General features: G+C 41.4%; 1 long non-coding RNA gene and 1 gene segment (V, D, J or C); both read right to left on the bottom strand.

The window, feature by feature from the left end:
- Positions 1–229: 229 nt before the first annotated feature.
- Positions 230–5,102, bottom strand: LOC138223992 (Ig lambda-3 chain C region-like). The segment is given in 3 exon segments: positions 230–778; positions 3,735–3,798; positions 5,097–5,102. Coding segments are annotated over 3 exon segments (399 nt in total).
- A 3,322-nt stretch (positions 5,103–8,424) lies between these two features.
- On the bottom strand, positions 8,425–14,093 carry LOC138223934 (uncharacterized). The gene is made up of 3 exons (XR_011182353.1): positions 14,014–14,093; positions 10,391–10,711; positions 8,425–8,951 (listed from the first exon to the last, which is right to left on the bottom strand). It is a non-coding gene; the product is annotated as an uncharacterized lncRNA (long non-coding RNA).
- Positions 14,094–15,486: the final 1,393 nt, after the last annotated feature.

The raw sequence follows: 15,486 nt of genomic DNA, 5'->3' as shown, positions 1-15,486 counted from the left end.
TAAATCAATTAAACTATTATTATTATTATTATAATAAGAAGAATTATTATAATAAGAAGACGGTTTCCCCTCACTGGCTTTGACCCCCTGTCTTTCAGTTAAGAGCTGCCAGCTGCCTTTGATATGGAGGCTCTCTGTGCCACAGGGTCAAACTGGGACCTTTCTCAACCCGGAGATCTTATATTCCTTTTCAGAAAATCAAACGCACACAAAGTGACACAACTCCAGATTCTGACTTCAATATTTTATTTGAACATCTAGAGCGAAACAAACAGTGAAAAATGTCCTAGACTACACAAACACACACCAGTTACCAGACAAGCTCTAGTGATGGCCGGAGGCTGAGACTAACATGCGAGGCTACTGAGCTGCTGCGTGGCTCGACAGGATCTGCAAACACACTGGGGCCGAGGGGAGGGCGGCTCTTCCACTCTTCTCCCAGGACAGCATCACGCCGCGGCGCCCGTGCACTGACTCCTGCGGACGCTGTAGGAGGCCGGCGAGTTGTCGTGGGTCACCGTGCACACGTACTCCTCCTTGGCCTCCCACTCGGCCTTGCTCAGCTTCAGGGAGCTGCTGCGGCTGAACTTCCCGTCCCTCCCCTCCTCGGCGCTGGTCAGGACCCCGCTGGTCACTTTGGAGCCGTCCACCGTCCACTCCACGCTGGCCCCCTCGGGGGAGTAGCCGCTGAGCAGGCAGAGCAGCGTGGCTGAGTTGGCAGACAGCTCACTGGGGGAAGGGGGGAACAGCGACACTGTGGGCTTCACGCTGGCGCCGGCTGGGAGAGAGCGAGAGAGAGCAGGGCAGAGAGTCAGGACTGGTGTACAGCAGAAGACTGAGCCTCACTAACTTTGAAAACACACACCACACTTTGGGACTCCCACATGCGCTTCTAAACAAAGATCAGGTTTCCTTTTACTCCTGTATCTGTAGTTTTGAAACCCAACAATTAACATCAATACATATATTTTAAAGTTACACATATCATAAATGAGAATGCTTTCAAAGGAACCCCTTGACATCCTTAGATCAATGTGCTACAAGTATCCTAATGAGCAGGACAGGTCTGTGCTTGTTTGAAGCCTTTCTGAGGTTCTGATGACTCGTCACTGGAATCGTGGCGCCTTTCTCTGCACCAGGTGTCCTGGACCAGCCTGGACTCCAAGCTGTGACCCTGAGCAGCCTGTTCGCCTCTGATACAGATAGAACAGGTCTGCTGAATCAGCCAGCCCAGTTTCCAATGAGTTCACTGATACTTAGACAGAGCCACCAAGTGAACTAACTCCCCATTCCACCTCCTGCGGAAATTCAAAATCAACAAATAGTGATTATTTTAGGAGGATTGTCTGCATGAAAGACTTGAAATAAGCCAATGCAGAATCTTCTCAATTTAAAGACAACATGTATTAATATATCTGCAACACATATCACTTCACAGGATCTTATTAAACATTATACTGTAAGTGTCACTTCTCTGCGCTGTAAACTAAACTTCAGCTGTGGAGGTAATTGTTAGCTGAGACTGAAAAAAGCACAGGCTGATGCTGGTCTGGACTTAGTGCTGGAATAATTTTCATTTGTTACAAAATGTCACAAGAATCATGTAAACACACATGCCTGCAATGTATAAGCACTTTAAAATGATTTTTTGAGTTCGTACTGTATATAAATTAAAGTCTAATACTATCATTAGGCATTATTAATAAAACAACTGCGCTAGGTCTGTCATCTGTATTCCACTTCATGCTTTACTGAGCAGCACAGCAGAGGAAAATGTGTCTGAAGAAACAGCTGCAACAAAACCTGAAGATTTAAATTGAAATACTTTCACAAGGTTCATAAAATAACTTCAACGCTTTTGATCCTGTGCTGATCAGTACATTAGAAGTCATCAATTTCTACACATAAAAAAGTATAAAAGACTTACCTGCAGTTTGTCCGTGATTACATTCTCAAATACTATTTTTTCATCAGCCCATCTGATCATTACTTGATCATTTATAGATAATTAAAGACAGCAGTTGTGGATTGCAAGTATATTAATATATTAATATGAACATACTGCAGTGCATTATACTAATATCAATATCATTATTAATTGTATTACTTCTATAACAAAGGTGATTAATCAACTGAAATTAATTACATTTAATATTGAAAATAATGATGATGATTTGTAAATTCCTACACTATTCTAGTGTTCCCGTAAGTAGTAGATATTGAATGTTGATCATTTCTATCTTTACATAATGTCTCTGTCTAAGGAAAAAGCAACAGTATCTTTAGAAAACCATTCCATTGCAAATGGGGTGAATTTTAAAATGCCAGTTGACCTCAGCCTCAACAGTGACAGCAGCCTCCAGTTCAGTTAGATTCTGTTGCCTACAGATCAGTAAAGGTGTATTGAAAAATAGCCTTACTTCTGATGAAGATCAAAACTGCCTTGCAATTGCTTTTAATCATATTTAAAAATTGTATACTTTAGAGCCTAAAGAGGTTTTTTTTTTATCTGCTAAGTAAATACAATAAAAGAAAAAAAAACAGTTTTCTTCACCAGTCCTGTCTGAACGTGAACTGCAGTGATTAGACTCACTGCAGTCTTTATGTCAAATCTGACTGGCAATAGGAATTCATTAGTATTAGGAACACCACTATTAGTGGAGTTTTAGCGGTTTGTTTTTAGCCTGCATAGAAAATTAAATTATGTAAGTGAAGTGCCTGATCTTGATTTACTTTTAGAAACCTGGCACAAAATACAATAAAACAGATTTCAGTCACTGACACTGGGAGTGGAAACATTCTTCCCTGTTCGCACATTTATAAAAAGCATTTTTTAATTGATGACCACTAGAAAAGCTGGGGGTAATTTAGAGTTCAGAAGACTTGAACAAAAAGTTCAGAGAAGACTTTGAAAGCCAACCTGAACACAGCACACGGCTGATTGTGATTATTACAGCTATGTCACAGAAGAGACTGGGCTAGAGCTTATTCAAAAGTAAGCAGGTTCTGAAGCATAATGTTACAGGACAGTCTGGCTCCAGGAGAAATGAAAGATTCTAAACTGCTAAAATGTAATAATTCCAGGACTTTCAAGTCTGCTGAATTGAGAGAAAGAAGAGAAGTCACTTACATTTCACCACCACCTTGGTTCCTTGTCCGAAAGTGAGCCACAGTGTTATATTACCATAGAGAGGCTGTACAAAAACCTCCAGAGAGAGCACCCAGCTCTCTAGTGCACTGCCTGCTCTATGATCACTTGAATTCCATAACTTTAATATCTCAGTTTAGTTAATGGTGATATTACTGTGCTGCTTCAAAATACCTCTTTTGTAAGTGAACATGCTGAGTTTGAGTCTTTCCTCTTTTGTTTCTATAATTAAGAGCATTAATTAAACTGTACATTCAGATCTCTTAACAAAGAAAGTTTGTGTGAAAGCTTCTTTTCCCTGTGAAAGAATCAGCATTTATTTAATGAACCAGCCCAGAAGACTGGGTCACCCAAGATCGTTTAGGATCATGAGAGAGGAAAATGCCACAGAAGAAGCTCGACTGAAGCAGCTACTGTCCTGTCAAGATTTCCCTACTCTTCCACAAATATTCTGTACTGTACATCAGTTAAGAAGACCAAGATCAGGTGGCACAAAGCACACTGGATCACAGCTAAAACATAATAATAACATTTGAAAAGACAAGAAAAGTCTGCTGAGTTGAGAGAAAGAAGAGAAGTCACTTACATTTCACCACCACCTTGGTTCCTTGCCCGAAAGTCCACCACAGTGTTATATTACCATAGAGAGGCTGTACAAAAACCTCCAGAGAGAGCACCCAGCTCTCTAGTGCACTGCCTGCTCTATGTAATCACTATGCTTTAATACCTTTCTTTTTGTTAATGGTAATATTACTGTGCTGCAGTTAAGATGAGTTTAAAATACCTCTTTTAGAAATGAACTTGCTGAGTTTGAGTTTTTCCTCTTTTGTTTCTCTCATTAAGTGCCCAAAACAACTCTCAAACTCTACATTTAGATCTTTTTACAAAGAGGGTTAGTGTGTGAAAGCTTCTTTTCCCTGTGAAAGAATCAGCATTAATTTCATGAACAAGCCCAGAAGACTAGGTGACCCAAGATCTTTTAGGATCACGAGAGAGGGAAATCCTGCAGAAGAAGCTCAACTGAAGCAGCAACTGTACTGTCAAGATTTCCCTCCTCAACCAAAAATACTGTACATCAGTTAAGAATGACCAAGATTAGGAGGCACAAAGCACACAGGATCACAGTTAAAACATCATAAAAACATTTGAGCAGACAAACAAGCCTGCAGAGTTGAATAAAAGAAGAGAAGTCACTTACATTTCACCACCACCTTGGTGCCTTGTCCAAAAGTGTACCACAGTGCTTCACTGCCATAGAGACACTGTACAAAAACCTCCTGCTGCTGCAGAGAGCAGACCCTGCTCTTCAACACACTGCCTACTGCCAATAATGCTTTTCTTTAAGCTTTGCAGTTATAACATGTTATTTCTCTTTATCACATTTTTAAATGCACTTTATTTTCAAGGACAAAACACGAGGGCTATCACTATCCTATGGATTCAAGTATGGATGAAGTGCAGGACGCTTACAGAGAGACTTTCACAGGTTTCTGTTTCACAGTTAAATATTATCCTCATTTTTAAAAAGACATCATACATGTTAAATGTAGCAAATGACAATGAAAATAGAACGGTATTATTGAATTGATGGCCATGTTTTTAGAGAAGAAAAGTTGTGGTTTATTTAGAGGTCAGAAGACTGGAGCAAACTTCACTTTGAAAGCCAGCCTACTGTTGCATTTAAGCCAAATGTCACTAAACAAGGACATCCTGCCTGAACCTGAGACCTGGACGTAAACTGTCAATTAAAGGTATCTGGGTATATGTATAAATCAAGGTTGTTTAATTTGTCTTTGCTGACAGAAGCATTTGTAATGTAAAATCTGTGCAGCACAGTATATCCACCAGATACACTGGTGAAGTTTTAGTAGATTGTATAACACCTGGAGGTCATTTCTGATCACAGTCTATTCTTGACTCACATGTGACTTATGTAAACTTAACATACCTTCATCTCTTTCCTTGGGATTGTGATTAAATGTATTCCAAGATGAATCCACAGTCCAATAAAAATAATAATTCTCCAGAATGTTTTTAAAAAAACATCCAAAGACCACACATTCCAAATATGAAACATTGATTTCAGTTCCATGTAAAGGTCAGTAAAGATTGCAGTTTCCAGCCAATGTAAGTTATTCCCATGAAATACAGTCAAGAATGGACTTTGGACCAAGGAGTTCAGGATCATTCAGTGATTTTTTGTAATATCCTTCAGGATTCATTAGAAGTTCTAAAGCAAAAGGTCACTCCATGATTTATGGAATGTGTCCAGCATTCTTGTTGTTCTCTTAGAAACAATTTTCGCCCAGTGTCTGCTCCTGTCTTGTGTGCTGCTCACTCTGTCCAGCATGGATTGGACAGAAGCCATGTGTCAAAGACTCATTTCATTTGACACAAAGACCAAATCAAGCTGGATCTCCAAGACTCCGTGATGATGTCTCTCTTTGTATTTATCCGATGATGTGTCCCACTTCCAAAGTTAATGAGTCAGGAAATGGCCTTTAATTTCTCATCCCGGATAAACAAACAATTTATTCAATTCTTCTAGGGCACAAGAGACAATATTGCTCTTGGTAAGTGATATCCTTGATCCTAATGATGACTTCAGTAATAAAAGAAACTGCTGGTTGGATAATCAATATGCTCCATAATCCATTAAGACTCTTTCAATAGATTCCTCCTCCATATCATGGTCAGTGTCTTTCTGCATTTCATTCAGATCTTGCCTTGACTAGGCAAGGATTTCCTATCCTAACACACCACCAACAAAACAACATTCCTCTTGTGAAGTGAGTAAGAGCCATGAAGAACACAAGCAGCCCTTGTAAGGCTGGAGTACTGAAGTGATCCTAGAAGATTCTCCCAACAGATCCCCCTGGTTTCTGCCTGGTTTACCAATTAATATATATCTTACGGTCCTGCAGCCTTCCTGCCCAGTGCCAGTGTTTCAAGAGCACAGAAACTGTGCACATCGAATCCCTTCTTAAATTGTAAGTTCACTGGTGCTTTGCACACACAGGTGTTAACATGGGTTGTTGACTATGGCTACAGTTAAAATAACAGTAATTAAATGCACCACAGATTACAAACAGTAAAAAGCCATTCAGGCAATCTCACTATCTAAAACACAGAGGTCACATATTAGACTGCAGAACCATTGTCTGTGAACTTCAACTGATACTGTCTTTTTTTGGAGGAGAGATTGTAAAAGGATTGATCTTCCATTTTGTATGTGTACATACTGTATTGTGATTTACAAGATGTTACTGCATAATGTGGTGAAAAGCTCACATGGAAACTAATTATTTTCTTAAAACAATTGTGATCAAAATAAAAATTCAGTGTTACAAAAAAAAAACAAAGTAAATGGAAAATCTAGATAGATTTTACAATTGTTTGTGAAAAAAAGCTGTCTCCTGCTTTCTTCCTGTATCCCCGAATCCTTGTTTGGAATGATAAACTCTCAAGTTTCAAGGCTAAAACTGGAAATGTTTGAGGATTTAATTAATGTTCAGTTTATGAATCATACATAAGAAGTACTCCAGACAGATTAGACTTCTCACGTTGGAAGAAATTGCACTGTAAAAGTCTGTAAACCTATTTCTTATATACTGTAGCTAAACTGGTATTTTGTTTGCCGCTCTGAAAATATTGCCTGGCACCTCTTTCACTGTAGTTTTGTCAAAGCAGGTTTGTGTATTTTTCAGGGTAGCTGTGAATAGCATGATGTTTTATTCATTCAGGTGCTTGTAATGAAACCCTACAAAAGGAACAAAACAGGGGCTCAGAACCATTGAGTCACATTGCAAATTGGGGTATAGTCTGGGGTCAATGCTGTAGAACACACTGAAGAATATCAGACACAAAATCAAATTTCAAAAACACATTTCATTCTTTAAAACTGGCTAACAGAAGAGCTTTCAGCATGTACATGTAAATGACCGATTGCTGATCTACTATCTACTGATTTACTATCCCAACAGGTTAGTGATCCACTAACCTAAAATGATTTGTATTAACAGGTAGTCGCCAGTACAGCAGCAGATATTTGACAGCAATGAGTTTTTAATCTGCTGCTCAGAGGGTCAGTCTTCATTCTGGGATGAGCTGAGTGTGAGTGTATATCACAGCCCACTTTACCACAGGGCACATCCACCTCTCTCTTACATTCCTGTCTTACATTGGTTTCACTGGGAATAACACCTAAGAATTAAGAGTACTGAAGGATTCTGGAGAATTCAGTGAAAATTTGTCTGAGGGCTGACTTCCTGGCCAGAGGACAAAGAGGCTGAGACCCCCCCCCCCTGCAGAGTGAGGAGAAGGGGCAGCTGCAGAGGTGGAGATGGGGTGAAGGAGGGATGTATGTGAGGGAGAAAGGGGGATCACATAATTAATAATTGCTTACATTTATATAGCGCTTTTCTGGACACTCCACTCAAAGCGCTTTACAGGTAATGGGGTCTCCCCTCCACCACCACCACTGTGCAGCATCCACCTGGATGATGCGACGGCAGCCATAGTGCACCAGAACACTCACCACACATCAGCTATTAGTGGGGAGGAGAGCAGAGTAATGAAGCCAATTCATAGATGGGGATTATTAGGAGGCCATGATTGGTAAGGGCCAATGGGAAATTTGGCCAGGACACCGGGGTTACACCCCTACTCTTTTCGAGAAGCGCCCTGGGAGTTTTAACGACCACAGACAGTCAGGACCTCAGTTTTACGTCTCATCCGAAGGACGGCACCTGTTTACAGTATAGTGTCCCCATCACTATACTGGGGCATTAGTACCCATGTGGACCACAGGGTGAGTGCCCCCTTCTGGCCCCACTAACACCTCTTCCAGCAGCAACCTTAGTTTTTCCCAGGAGGTCTCCCATCCAGGTACTGACCAGGCTCACACCTGCTTAACTTCAGTGGGTTGCTAGTTGTGAGTTGCAGGGTGATATGGCTGCTGGCTCACATACAGTATTTATAATGTTTTAGGTGAGGAAGTGACGTCAGAGGTGATTTTGAATTACTGACAACTGAGTATGATTGAACTTGGCTTTTGTCATCCCTCCCGAACTTTTGTTCTAAAGTCTATTCATTTGTACTGTGTAAGAATGATCCCCAGCAGTAGATGAATGGTGACCCTGCTTGTCTTGAAGAATAAATCATGAGTAACTCTGTCAGTTTAGCTATAGGAGTCTAATATGAGACAAAATGTTTGTCAATAATACTCAGAATATCAATACTCATGATCCAAAAACTCTTTATTACTCTGTTGTCACTAGCAGCAACAGACCATTTCCACACGCAGAGGTGAACAAAGCTCTGAGAGGGGTCTAACACAAGCAGCTCACTGGCTCAAGATGACAGGCCACACAGGCGAGGGGATGAGAGCCTTCTGCTTCTGAATCACAGCACAGACGGGTTATAGTTAAACACCACTATCTGCAGTTCTAGGCTGGGAATGAAGCTGGGAATCCAGGCTGGGTTATACCGTACACTTGGATTTCTTCAGGGGTGTTGAGGGGAGTCTGGGAGCTGTGGGGGGCCTCACAGACCACGGCGCCCACTGAGGACCACTTGGCCTAGGACACGGTTATGGTGCTGCTCTAGCTGTACAGGTCAGTGCCATCCAGGAGGCCTGGGGTCGTGGTGACCCCGTTGGTCCTGAAGGGACAGTCCACTGTCCACTACAGGCTCCAGCCGGACAGTAAGCCCCTGTTGGCCAGACCCAGCGGTATGGCAGACTTCTTCTCTGACAGCTCCCTGCTGGAGGGGGGCAGGACTGTCAGCAAGGGCCGAGTGTCACCTGGGAGAAAAGCAACATAGAGTGAGGCTGGAGAGAAGAGGCACATCGTCTCTCAGTGCAGGGCAGCAACAAGAGGTTTGGGAGAACCAGACATAAAGAAATAAAGATACATTTCACACAGGAATCGAGGGAAATTTGAGCTAAAATGATCCCTCACACTTGTCCGACCTCATTTAGAATACTGAGATCCTAGAAGCATAAATAAATCAATTCAATGTGTGTAAGGAAGAGATAATTTCATCTCCGGTCTCAGATGGAGGATCTTATCATGACCAATTGAATGAGATCTTAAAAAGCTTTTATCTGTGCTGTAACTTGCAGGGCATGTCTCAGAGAATGGGACATCCAGCTTGGGTCTGATACCTCCCCAACACCTGGGGAAATAAGTCCAGGTTTGTGGTTCAGGTGCTCTCGCAAGACCTCTCAGTACAGAGGTCAGGAAGATGCACAGCAGCTCTGCCACATAACAGTGTGGGATTGAGAAGGTGGGAGCCAGAAAATTCAAGATAGGCAAGAGCTTGAATTTAATCACCAGCACCTTCCCTATCAGGGAGAGGTTACAGGCTTTCTGTTGCATGAGTTTCCATTTTGGATTGGTAGTTTGTTCTGCCAATTCACAGTTTCCAACCCGTCTCCAAAATATCTCCTCAGGACCTTAATCTCTCACATTTTCAGCTTCTTCCATAAAAAAATCTCACTCTTGGGTTTAATTTTTGCAGAGGAAGCAAAAGAGAAGCAATCACAGCACTTCAAAGCCCTGCTGACTGACCCTGCTCTTTAATTAATAATAAACCCCACCTCCTACTCTCTGTCACACACTTGCTCACCACCAAACCACTGGAGTCCAGTCTGTGGGGGGACTCATGGTTCTGCTGCTGACAGGGTTACAGACGGCGACACAGTGAGGAATCTAACTAGGAAGATCAACTACAGGGAAGAAATAAACACACAAAGGCAACATATGTGCATACAGCAGCACTAAGTCCTTTTCCAGCAGCCCATCAAGGGCACAAGCTGCACAATTAATGTCTTTTCACTGCCTGCAGTAGCACATCAGGGCCAATAATACTGTATATGTACAGTATATATGTCACCATGTACATATATGAGTTTACATACACAGATTGCTCAATAAAGCACTACAGTATATCTTCTGTACTTATAATCTTAATTACTTATAATTTTATTTTAAAAAGAATGAAGAGTTGTGTCAGTGAAAATAAAGTTTCATATGCAGCTGTACAAAACCTGCACAAAACTGCTCTTTCCCAGCCCTCCACTGCCAATGTCTTCCTTTCAGTTCTTCTTTCTTATTCAGACTTGATTTTCTTTCTCTGCTATTAGACTAGAAGCTGTATTGATGTGCAGTATTTAAATAATTATTACTAAGACTTACAGTACATCTCAGACTGATGTCTCCAACGCCACAACAGACATACCTGATAATATGCAACCAATATGCATGTGGTTGTGTTCTTGTATCAAACATCCTATTGAGTCCATCCATCATCAGAAAGTCTCTTATTCCTGGTCCAGAGTCTAATCTGGAGGTCTACGCGCAAGGAGGGACAGCAGCTCGGATGCCAGTTCATCACAGCGCACTTTAATACCAGCAGACAGGGGCAATAACTTGCAGAGATCGATTATTCCGGCAATCAGGGCTCAGGAAGGCGGGAAGAACTGGAGGACAAGGATAAATCCTGCTTGATCAGAGTGAGAACATCCAGACTCCACACAGAAGGCATCCCAGGACCAGAGAGCTGTGAGGACAAATATAGTCAGATATATATTATACTTTTAAAATATAGAAAAATGAAAGCCAACTCTCATAGAAAATGTCCTTAAAATTTCCAGAAAGATATGATATACTGTACATTATACAATGTTCATTTAATATGATGTGCCGAACATGCCTCTTCATAATAGACACACTTTATAAGATCATTTTGCATTGTCACATACGTACTATGTTAGTTCATTTCACATTTCAACAAAAAGTGAGAAATAATTAATCACATTCAGTGCCAACATGGTATTTTACAGATAATACTCACAAGCCTGTGAAATCCAGCTTAATTTGTTTTAAATTACCTTTAAATTAGATTTTAAACTGTAAGTTTAATTTAGTCTGTTTTGCTTTTGGCAGAACCACAGAAGGAAGGCAGAATGAGAATCACAGAACAGCAGTAAAGAGACAATCCCAAGAGAAGAGTGAGATTGCAATCACAGAACAGCAGCCTGACAGTCAGTTGTAGGGCAGCAGCAGAGAGAGAAACCACACAGCCAGATGGTTGCTGCCTTCACCTGCCTCCCCTCACAGCCCTGAGCTGAAACCCTGCTCATCTCCCCCAGCTCTGCCTCACAGGCTGCCTCTTGCTGCGCTGGGGGAACTGCATGAGCTTAACAGAGCGTTAGACTCCAGCTCCTTTCATCCTCCCAGACTTTCACTTTTAACACCCGCAGCCTGATCTTGTGTTAGAGGGCAATCCGCCCCATTTACACATGGGCTTCCTTTCAGTAGGTGGGTCAGGCAGCCAGAAGGGTTAGAGACACCAAGCACCTGGCTTCTGCACAAAGGCCCAGACATAGATCATGAATGAGAGACAAAGAAACTAAGATTCTTCCTGACCAAACATCACAAACAAATGCTTTCAGTTTCAGATTTTTCTCAGGTGAAAGTAAAATTAATAGGAGCTACTGCACAGTCATTATGACCCATCAGGTTGTAACAAACCTTTTAACCCCATGGGATTGTGAGTCTATAACCAGCTATCCAGTCATGGTGTTGAAGTTGATCCAAATGGGTGACGTCCAGCACACATTCTGGGAAGGATCTTGACAGTTTCATCAGAGGATCGTGTTGTGTCAGGGGCTGCTCTGGGGTCAGCCACAGGTCACAGCTCACATGGAATTTCCTGGGTCATGATTGTTTGGTAGACCTGCAGGATGCTGGTAACCACAGTCCGGGGTCGTAATGCAAAACAAGTGGGGGTCACTGGGGAGGCGCTGTAGTCAAGCACAAGGGCTGATCAGGAGACAGGGTGAGGTTTGGTCAAGTTAAAAGCCAGGGGTGAAGCCGAGAGACACACAGCGAGCAGAGCTGAGGGGTGATCTGGGAACACAGTCCAGAGGCAAAGGCAAGAGAGCAAAATGGACCTTGGGAATAAACATGGAGATGGATCTCGAGGGGCTCGGTGTCAAACGCAATGACAGAGCTCCAAGCTCTCTCAGGTCAGGTTATTTATACTGAAGAGCACCTGGAATGGGCTGAGTAATCCTGGTCATTGTTAAGGGCCATCATAATGTGTGCACACAGAGAGAGGGACCTGAAGCTCAGTTATGAATGAGGAAGGGGCTGAAGAGTGATGTGATTTAAAAGCCAATGGCCTAGGGTTAGGGCAGAGGTGAAAAATGCATGAATGACACCAGCAGTCCTTCTAGGACATCCTTCTCTCATAGTTAGTGTTGCTGTGGAAGTTTGGGAAGTAAGGTATGACGATCATGTTCAAATTATGTGCAGAATTCTGAGAATAGCTGATGTAAGACATTGTTTTTCCTGCTCTTTAACTCTTTTATTACTGAGCTATGTAAAAACAGCCCACTCAAGCACAGAGAAAGGAAAATCTAAAAAAGAGATCAAACTCCCCTTTCAAATGAAAGGAAAAAGAGGATGAAACAAAGAGATTATTGTGAAAGCAAACAGTGTTACAGACAGTATTCGAAAGCAAACATTAGGAAAGAAATGTGATGAACAAAGTGTTCTGTGTTAGAAAACATTCGAGTGAACAAGAATATAGAAGCTCATTTGTAACTACTAAGTATTTACAACTGTATAAATCTGGTGGGGAGTGGTAAAATATAGAGTATCCTACCTACAGATGTATGAGACAAACTGAGGACGAACAGTATGTACAGTAACACAGGCTAACTTCACATTAGATTCACTCCTAGTGAGATAAAGAAGGATTATGAGCAAGAGTATGAGCAAGAAGGAGCCAAAATGCCAATCAGAAAACAACAGAAAGATTGGTTGGCAGTTTGCCTCATTCTACTGTATGTGTCCTTTCTCAGTTTCCAAAAGAATGGTATATCACCCTGCAACTCACAACTGGCAGCTTCACTGGAGTTCAGTAGGTGGTTGGGAGACTCCTGGGAAAAACTAAAGTTGCTGCTGGAAGTGATATAAGAGGGGCCAGTAGGGGGTGCTCACTCTGTGGACTGTGTGCGTCCTAATGCCCCAGTATTGGAGACACCATACTGTAAAAAGTTGCCATTCTTCAGATGAGACGTAAAACTGAGGTCCTGACTCTCTGCGGTCATTAGAAATCCCAGGGTGTTTCTTGAAGAAAGCAGGGGTGTTACCCTGGCATTCCGGTAGAATTTCCTGTTGGACTCCTAATAATCCCAATCTACTAAGTGCATCACTCTGTTCTCCTTATTATTATGTATCACTCTGTGAAAGCTTCTATACTGCTGATAATAAGAATATCCTGCATCTGCCACCATTAGTCCTGGAGTGATTTTGAAGGTGAAAACAGTTCTGGATCAGCTGTCATTAAATCAAGTTGGAAACCCATCAAATGTATAATCTCCATCTTTAATCAGCAATTTAGGACCGTGTCCAGCCTGGAGTTGGAAGCAGACTCATTTCCAGCTATGTCCTGTCCTGAATTGTGCTGCACTGGAGACTGACATCCTGCCCAGTAGACACTGAGAGTGTGGCTGGAGTCTGAGTCATTGTGATCTGACCCTCAGAACCCGCAGAAACAACACAGATACAATGTGTATCAGACTGATCACATTTTATAGTAATATATTTTAAGTGAAAATACAAAACAAATGTAGAGCAAGGAACAAATAAAAGGTTTATTCCATCCTGAAGAGAGAAGAAAGGAAACACAACATTTTTAACACCCGAAGAAGGTTCCACTGCCGAAACATTGTGTTTTCTTTGTTCTCTTTTCAGCGGGGAATACTCCTTTAACTTGTTCCTTTGCAGCCTTCACTTTCTGACGCAGCTACCTACTTGAACTAAATGTAGATAAATATTTCTTTGACTCACCAAAAGTGTAGAATAAAATAATCCAGGTGACTGAAATGACTGACACCATGGCTGATGTCTTTTTCTGATTTGAAAAAATGTCAGAGTGGTGATAAGTCTTCAGATTTAATGCTGTCTGACTCCCTTTATGCAAACCATGCAGGCTTGTGGTCTAAGCAATTTGCATGTACACCGTAGGTCACCCTTGTGATTAATGATGTCAGTAAACTGTGGATTACAGTATGTGAATCTGCATTTTATTGGTCTGTTCTGCCTCAGTGCATCTTCCTGCTCTGTGGTGTCAGAGTGAACTATTCTCCACTATATATCAATAAACAGAGTGCAGTACTACAAGTAAAAAAACACCTAACAGCACATAACAACAGAACAAGAATCTTTCACTGACATCAAGGGGCAAATGTAAAGAATAACTCAAGATCACAATGCCTGTCCGCTTGAAGAAAAAATCTTTTACTTCCTTCACTGGCCTGGTAATATATTCCCTTTCTCATTTTCAATGTGACTTGAGCCAGCCTTAAAGAGGCAGTATTTCATAAAACAAAGGCATTTCTGTATGTTGAAAATGTGTTCTGGGAGCCTGGTGAAACTTTCTTAAGTTGCTGAATTTCTAAAGGTAGAGGATATTGATTTGTAGAAACAGACAAGGAGTGTAAAAGGACTGTTTTACTTCAACAATCAGAGTGACAGGAAAGGCACTGAGGTGTCTTCAAGGCAAAGAGAAGTGCAGCCATCTGGGAAAGTTGTCCTTCAAGTTATTTTACCTGCTGCTGCAAGAAACACCTGTAGGGGGAGACAGAGACTGAGAAATATGTTTTTATCTGTGTCAGAGGCTCAGCATTGTATCTCAATAATCCCTGTAGTCAGGCATTAAGAAATGAGAGAGCTAACCAGAGGACATAGTTAAATAGCACAGGACATGAAACATCTAACTCTAAACTAAAAATGGTTAAACATCTTGTCAATATGACAAAATAAAAATAAAGCATATGTGCAAAAATAAATGAGAAATATATGATAAAATGTTTTTTTTCATCACTGGGATTTTTGTGTGGAAGTAGGGCTTCTACTGTACTTGTATACCTCTGGTTATTTAGATCACCAGTGTTGTATGTTTAACATTGTGATGAGTCTTGATATTTCAGAAAGATCTGATAATTGTTTATCTATTCATCCATTTTCTAACCACTTTATGCAGGCTAAATGTTAATCTGTGTCTCTTTTATTTATCTATGTGGTAATTCAATAGGGAGCAGGGTTTGCACAATCTGCCCTCTCCTTATTTCATTTAAGTTCAGCTGATGAAGTAATTTCTCACATCTGCACCTGATCTTCTGTGCAGTGGGGTAGCTGGAGCAGAAGAGTTGCCCTCATACGTATAAGGCTCTTTGCAATCCTTTGGGATGAAAAAATATGAATACAGCTATGATTATTTAATTTGGACATGTAGCCCTCTCTTTTTTGAAGGGGCTTAAT

Source organism: Lepisosteus oculatus, chromosome 18 (assembly GCF_040954835.1).
Source record: "Lepisosteus oculatus isolate fLepOcu1 chromosome 18, fLepOcu1.hap2, whole genome shotgun sequence".
Classification (NCBI taxonomy): Eukaryota; Metazoa; Chordata; class Actinopteri; order Semionotiformes; family Lepisosteidae; genus Lepisosteus; species Lepisosteus oculatus.
Note: the sequence above shows the minus strand (reverse complement) of the source record. Positions and strands in the feature narration are given on the sequence as shown.